General features: G+C 34.5%; 3 protein-coding genes across 3 annotated transcripts; all 3 read left to right on the top strand.

Annotated features, from left to right (window-relative positions):
- LOC104738310 lies at positions 1138-2412 on the top strand. Its single transcript, XM_010458506.1, has 4 exons — positions 1138-1356; positions 1444-1740; positions 1821-2036; positions 2119-2412. The coding sequence occupies exons 1-4, from the start codon at positions 1138-1140 to the stop codon at positions 2410-2412; spliced, it is 1026 nt and encodes a 341-aa protein (XP_010456808.1).
- On the top strand, positions 3186-4083 carry LOC104736958 (gibberellin-regulated protein 2-like). The gene is made up of 3 exons (XM_010457046.2): positions 3186-3312; positions 3436-3490; positions 3776-4083. Exons 1-3 carry the CDS (start codon positions 3250-3252, stop codon positions 3955-3957), a joined length of 300 nt encoding a protein of 99 aa, XP_010455348.1. The 5' UTR covers positions 3186-3249; the 3' UTR covers positions 3958-4083.
- On the top strand, positions 5339-6134 carry LOC104736957 (gibberellin-regulated protein 3). Its single transcript, XM_010457045.2, has 3 exons — positions 5339-5576; positions 5719-5773; positions 5864-6134. Exons 1-3 carry the CDS (start codon positions 5514-5516, stop codon positions 6043-6045), a joined length of 300 nt encoding a protein of 99 aa, XP_010455347.1. The 5' UTR covers positions 5339-5513; the 3' UTR covers positions 6046-6134.

Below are 6852 nucleotides of genomic sequence, written 5' to 3'. Positions count from 1 at the left end.
TGTCGGTAATCCATCGGTTTTTTCTGACGGATTACCGACGGATTGCGAAATTTCACCCCGGGAACGAAATACAATTAAATTTTCGGTATCGCGGGGAATTAATTTTTTTATTGAATTCCGACGGATGTTCCGTCGGTATTTCCGTCGGTAACATCGATAAAACCTAAGTCATTTCATTTTCTTTCTCGCACTCGTCGACATAACGCCAACTTCTCAAATCCTCTCTCTCGCTCTCGCAACCAAAATTCTGGCGACGAATCGGCTTCCAATCCGGCGACTTCCGGCGTCCAAACCAGCTGCTATTCCGGCGGCTTTCTTCCCTCATCCAGCGGCTTTCTTCCCTCCGGCAGATTTCTCTACTTCGGCGGATTTCTCTACTCCGGCGGCTGTCTCTACTCCGGCGGCTCTCTTTAAAGCATGGCGTAAGTTCTCTCATTTTTTGTCATATTTCCTTAATTTTTGTTAGTTTTTTAGGATTATGGTATATTTATTAGATTTTATGAAGATTTGGCTTTAGATTAATTTGAAGATTTAGAGTGTTAGATTTGTTAGAGTGTGATTTGTTAGACTGTGATTTGATGAATGATGAATTGGATTTCGTTTTTGTTTTTGTTAGGGTGTTAGATTTCGTTTTTTTTTTGATGATTTGGTTTTTGTTTAATTGTTTTATCTTGTTTTTTTTTCTAGAAAATTTTTTTGTGGTTGAAAGTTTAGTTATTTGTTATTATTGTAAAATATGTGTTAATGTTATAAATTATGTGTTAATTTAGTTTTTGAAGAAAAAAACTAAAAATGATTTTGGAAAAAAACTAATACTGTTATTTTTGGAAAAAACTAATTTTTGTGTTTTTGGTAAAACAATCATTTATGTTCTTTAATTAAACTAAAACTCTGGATTTATATTTCTTAATTATCAAACTCCAATCGTTTTTCAGCTTAAAATTTACCATCTTTTTGTGCCTCTGTTGTATTTTTTTTCCCTATATTCATATAGGATCTAAATTTGTTTTTTTTTCCCAAAGAAACTATGGTTCTTATGTTGCAAACACATGTGGGAACCACCCTGCTGGAGAAGCTAGTGGTTCCCATTCACGGCATAGCCCCGTTCCAGATTCACAAGCTTCACAACATGCTCCCATGGAGATGACCATTGAAGATTTTGTTTCTCAACCGGGACGAGAACTTATCACCCGCTTAGATTCTTATGGCGCTCCAAATACCACATGGTTTTGTGATTCGCATAATGGGATCACAAAATCTCTTTTGCGTATGATGTATGGAATCCTCAAAACACCATACGCAAAGTTTTCAGTGATGCCTTCGTCAGAACAAGAAATGTGGTTTAAGCAATTTGCGGTACAGTTTTCAACTTTATTACTTTAATTTTATAACATCGTTTTATAATATTTTTCTCATAATGCATTATCTTACTATTTTTTTTAGCAAGATTTCACTTGGCATCCGGATATCACCAACAACGTTCGAAAAGAGTTTAAGAAGGCGGCTGCTAGACAATATTCTAAGATGTTGAATGAGTGGAAGCAAAAGTGGAAGAAAGGAAATGTGCCAAAAGGGTTGAGCGATGATCTCTTCCAAGGTTTGATTCAATATTGGGGTGAAGTAAATACAGTTTCACTTTCCTCAAAATATTCTCAGAATAGAAGGAGCGACCGTGGCGGGTTGGGCATGGCAACCCACAACAATGGTCCAGTTAGCGCCTATACCCGACAACGCCAACTTGTAAGTTTTAAGATTTCGTATAATTGTTATTTTTTATCATTAATAAGACAATCTTTATATAATTAAAATACTTCTTTTAGACTATTAGGGATGGTGTGGTACCAGACCATATTACTTTGATGGAGGATATGCATACCAACAAAAAGACCAAACAAATACAAGATGGTAGAGCTAAGCTGGTTGTTGAGAGTTCGAGGAGGCGGCAAGAGGAGATAATCAGTTCCCAACAATCTTCTGAAGGATCGGAGTCTACTGTTGAACTTGGAAGAGAGAAATTAAACGAGATTTTTTATGAGGTAATATTTGTTTTTTTTAAAAATTTGATTTTACTTTGTTTTGTTTTAAAATGTTTGAATAATTTTTAAAATGAATGTGTAGGAAACTGAAAAAAACAAGGGACGGATTTTTGGACTTGGAAATCTCTCCCAACAAAGCCCGTTATCTCAATCAACGGGTTACTCATTTGCTCCCACACAAGAGTTCCAACAAGCTCTGCAAGAGAAGGATGCTCGGATTGCAGCATTGGAAAAGGAAATGGAAGAACAAAAAGCGGAGAACAAAAGAAGGGACGAGGAGAACAAGAAGAGGGATGAGGATCTAGCAGCGTTCATGAGCGAATGCGGGCAAGACATTCTGCCTTTTAGATTTCTGAATTCTAGCTTTGTTTTGTAAAATATTTATGTTTTCGGTTTTTAGAACATTTTCCATGTTTGTACGAAATAATATTTCCCTAAAATTTTTAAATATTAATATATAAGCATTTCTATTTTAACAAAAAATTTAGTATTAAAATTTGAATAATTATGCAATTTTAAAAAAATACAAAAAATACATCAGTCGTTAATCAGTCGGAAATGACAGACTTTTTCGAAGAAATCGGTCGATAATCTGTCGGAAACGACGGATTTTTTCGAAACATTCCGTCGGTATTCTGTCGGAAATGACGGAGTTTTTCAAAAATCAATCGTGAAACCGTCGGTAGTTCCGTCGGTAATACCGTCGGAAAATCCATCGGTATTCGTGCTGTCAGAAACCCGTCGGTAAATATTCCGTTGGAAACCCGTTGGTATAATGCTGTCGGAAACCCGTCGGTATAATGCTGTCGGAAACCCGTCGGTATAATGCTGTCGAAAATCCGTCGGTACAAAATCCGTTGGAAATCCGTCGGTAAAATATCCATCGGAAATCTGTCGGTATTTACCGACGGTTTACCGACTCAACATGTTTGTCGGTTATCCGTCGGTATTTGTCTTATCGGAAATCAGTCGGTAATTTCCGACAAATTTCCGACAGATTATTTTTTCCGACGCTTTAGAACCGACAGACATTTACGTCTGTAATTCATCGATAATTGTCGTTTTCGACGGAAAACTGATGGATATGCCTGTCGATTTTATGCTGTTTTCTTGTAGTGCTATAAATATACCATAAATGTCAAAGCCGTAATACCAAAACCAGAATCAGAGAAAATTAGTTTTATATCTTGCAAAACTCTTAGAAGTTGCATCTATGGCAAGATTAAGATATCAACTGGTTCTGTTACTAATCATTGTCTGTCTCACGACTTATGAGGTTTATAATTTAGTCTTTTATTTATCGAAGCATCACTTAATGTATCTTGAATCATATTATGTTTAAAATTATGTGTATAAGAAATAACTGATAAAGGTGATGATGAATGATCATCCTCTTCAGCTTCACGTTCATGCTGCTGATGGCGTAAAGGTTGGTGAGGGCGTAGTGAAAATCGGTACGTAACCCTAACTTGTAAACTATGTTTATGTTAATGTTTGTATATAACTTTTAACATTTCTGATGGGTGCAGTACTCTCTTCCCAATTAGTTTTATCTTTCTTTATGGACAACATTAAACGCTTTTTAGTGAGATGTTATCACAAGCTGATGGTCTTTGGACGAAGGAAACTATATATATGGACTAATACTTGGAATTCCCCTTGCTACAAAAAACCAAATATATACTTTTGGTGAGTTTTAAGCGGATTATACATATGAATGTGTGTACGTTTGATTGTAGACTGCGATGGGAGATGCAAAGGTAGATGCAGCAAATCGTCGAGAACGAAACTGTGCTTGAGAGCATGCAACAGCTGTTGTTCCCGCTGCAACTGTGTGCCACCTGGTACTGCCGGAAACCACCATCTTTGTCCTTGCTACGCCTCTATTACCACTCGCGGTGGCCGTCTTAAATGCCCTTAAATTCTATTTTTACCTCCATCTCCATATATATATATATATATATATAGAATGTGTTATGTTTTGGAAGACAAACGTATGTGTACGAGTAGCTATAAACTAATGAGAAGTTAATGGTTGTTGAACTGGTATGAGTCGTATCAAACTGTACGTGTTACTTTTGAACAACTAAAGTTCCGGTCTTGTTGTAACTTGTAAGTATAGCAACCCTGAAAAAAAATCAAAATAAATAGATACTGCAAGAAAATGGATCATTTAACAATAAAAATTAGCAACTAAAATATTCCAAGATGAGAAGAGGAAATGATAAAATGAAAACCTTTGAAGCACTTGGGATTTCTAAATTTTGGTAATTCACAGCTACTAAGGTGTTAAACAATGATGATTTGGGTCGACTGTGAATTTTTTCACAACAAAAAATTATAAAGATGAAGAACATGAAAGCATTTTTGCAATTTCTTGGTATGGAGATTGATTTACTCACGTGTGTGGTGAAAGATCTCTTGGTTAGAAGGCCAATGCCATATCATATCAATGTCATTAGTAGCGGAGTGTGTACTAAATCTAAAAGTGATTCTACTAAATCAAAATGGTATCTCCATTAATGGAAGTTCTTGTATATATATGATTATATACGAAAGACCTTCAAAATAAAATAAAAATGTTACAAAGATCGCAAACGACTTTGCCAAAAATAAACAAGTTTGCGCGTTATGTACGTTAAGTAAATGTTGGTTCACTCGTGTTGTTGAAAATTTGTATAATAGCCGTGTTTCACTAGTCATTAGCTAAGCTTAAAGAGTAGAGACGATTGCCCAAAGCCACGAAAATAATTACTAGAAAGTCACACATTTTTTTATAAGAAAAAAGAAAGAGGAGAAAAATTGTGTTTAAATTAACTTTACCATCACATTTTCACAAAAAAAAATATTCATTATCAATTTCTCATGAACTTAATTTCTTCAAACCTAGTTTTCTTTATGTTTTTATATTATAATTTTCAAAATAATTTTACAATTCTTTTCTTAAATTTTAATGTTATAAAGAAAATCACATTTATCAAAATGGGGCACTATACATGCATACCTTGTAAAATATACGCGTGTAAAAGAGAATGCGTGAATCGAATTATGTGATTTAACAAATTGAAGATGCTTGCTCTTCAGCTGCCACCAAATCTTCTTATTAAATTTGAAATTTGTAAAGGACATTACCAATTTCAACGAGATGGTCATTGCCATTGGGTGGCATGTGGCCTCTACTTTGGTGGCATGTTCATATCCGTCCACATCATCATGTAAACGTGAGAACACTCACCACACTCACTTATATCTTGAACACATGTCTTCACTATCGAACCTAGCTAAAAAAAATGAAAACTACGCACGATCGTCCACCTTGTTATAAAATACAAAAGTTGTAACAATAAAATATTTGGATTTGCACTATAAATATACCCAAAGAGGTGTTAGGTTTATATAATCATAGCCGAAATACCAAAACGAGAATCAGAGATAATAGTTTTTATATCTTGCACGAAACTGCATGTTTTCGTAGACATGGCAATCTTCCGAAGTACACTGCTTTTATTGCTTATCCTCTTCTGTCACATCACTTATGAGGTTCATATTTTTTGTCTTTAATTATTCGTACAAGAATCACATAATGTAATTTACATCATACTATACTTGATTCATACGTTGATCAGTGATAATGAATCACTAGCTATTAATGCATGATAATTATTTGATCATTTCTCTTCAGCTTCATGTTCACGCTGCTGAAGGTGCACAAGTCGGTGAAGGCGTAGTGAAAATTGGTACGTATTTTTCTGTTTATATATACTCACTTTTGATGAGTTTTGAAATTAGACATGTGTGTATGAAACTATCATCATATATGTGTGTAGATTGTGATGGAAGATGCAAAGGTAGATGCAGCAAGTCGTCGAGGCCGAATCTGTGTTTGAGAGCATGCAACAGCTGTTGTTCCCGCTGCAACTGTGTGCCACCAGGCACAGCCGGAAACCACCACCTCTGCCCTTGCTATGCCTCCATTACCACTCGTGGTGGTCGCCTCAAGTGCCCTTAATTTATACGTATCACCGCAGCTATAGTACTGTTATATAGTTTGAAGGATAAAATGTATAAGAAATAACTTAAGTTAATGGTTCCTGAAAACCCGGCCCTTATGATTAACGAGAAAATAAAAAAAATAGAAAAAAAACCAACGTAAAGATTCCTTGAACAATCAACTTATAAGGAGTACAATTGGAGTCATTGATAATGTACACTTATAAGCTATACTACAACCCAAAAAAAAAAAAAGCACAATATAAATGATATTAATTTAAATGATTTATTAATAAATGATAGATGGTTTAGTATCAATTGTAATTAATGATGTAGTAATTAAATAATTTAACATCGGGTCACTAAAAAGTGACACAATTTTATTTTAATTTAAATTATTTCAAAATATTTAACAAAAAATATAATTTTACATTGTTTAATATAATAATACAAATTAAATATCAATTAAATAAATAATACCATGTTGATCAAGATTCTTATTTGTAATCAATTCAAGTTATTGATCCATATTTGTAGAATGAGTCATCAGCCAAATCTAGCACTTGCTTGGCATATCCACATAGTTACAAAGCTTTTATGGGTTTTTGATGAATTGATATGGTTGTTTTAGCTCACAACAACTACAATGTTGGAGTATTCCTTCTCATTCTCAAACCCAGTCGATGTGTCTTTTCAATACAATGTTGGAGTCTTTTCTCATTCTCAATCCCACTTTGGAGTCTCTTTTTTATCTGGTGGTCTACTGATGTGTCTACCTACATACATGTTTATAGCTTGTATGTCTTTCTTCAAAATTATAGAAATG

Source organism: Camelina sativa, chromosome 13 (genome assembly GCF_000633955.1).
Source record: "Camelina sativa cultivar DH55 chromosome 13, Cs, whole genome shotgun sequence".
NCBI classification, from domain to species: Eukaryota; Viridiplantae; Streptophyta; class Magnoliopsida; order Brassicales; family Brassicaceae; genus Camelina; species Camelina sativa.
This window is presented reverse-complemented; position numbering and strand designations above follow the sequence as displayed.

Excerpts from the sequence above, each read along its gene's own strand:
- LOC104738310 (XM_010458506.1), top strand. The coding sequence starts at position 1,138 with ATGGAGATGACCATTGAAGATTTTGTTTCTCAACCGGGACGAGAACTT. Across the intron at positions 1,357-1,443 it reads TGTGGTTTAAGCAATTTGCG|CAAGATTTCACTTGGCATCC; the intron begins GTACAGTTTTCA and ends TATTTTTTTTAG. Across the intron at positions 2,037-2,118 it reads TAAACGAGATTTTTTATGAG|GAAACTGAAAAAAACAAGGG; the intron begins GTAATATTTGTT and ends ATGAATGTGTAG.
- LOC104736958 (XM_010457046.2), top strand. The coding sequence starts at position 3,250 with ATGGCAAGATTAAGATATCAACTGGTTCTGTTACTAATCATTGTCTGT. Across the intron at positions 3,313-3,435 it reads TCTGTCTCACGACTTATGAG|CTTCACGTTCATGCTGCTGA; the intron begins GTTTATAATTTA and ends CATCCTCTTCAG. Across the intron at positions 3,491-3,775 it reads TGAGGGCGTAGTGAAAATCG|ACTGCGATGGGAGATGCAAA; the intron begins GTACGTAACCCT and ends GTTTGATTGTAG.
- LOC104736957 (XM_010457045.2), top strand. The coding sequence starts at position 5,514 with ATGGCAATCTTCCGAAGTACACTGCTTTTATTGCTTATCCTCTTCTGT. Across the intron at positions 5,577-5,718 it reads TCTGTCACATCACTTATGAG|CTTCATGTTCACGCTGCTGA; the intron begins GTTCATATTTTT and ends ATTTCTCTTCAG. Across the intron at positions 5,774-5,863 it reads TGAAGGCGTAGTGAAAATTG|ATTGTGATGGAAGATGCAAA; the intron begins GTACGTATTTTT and ends ATATGTGTGTAG.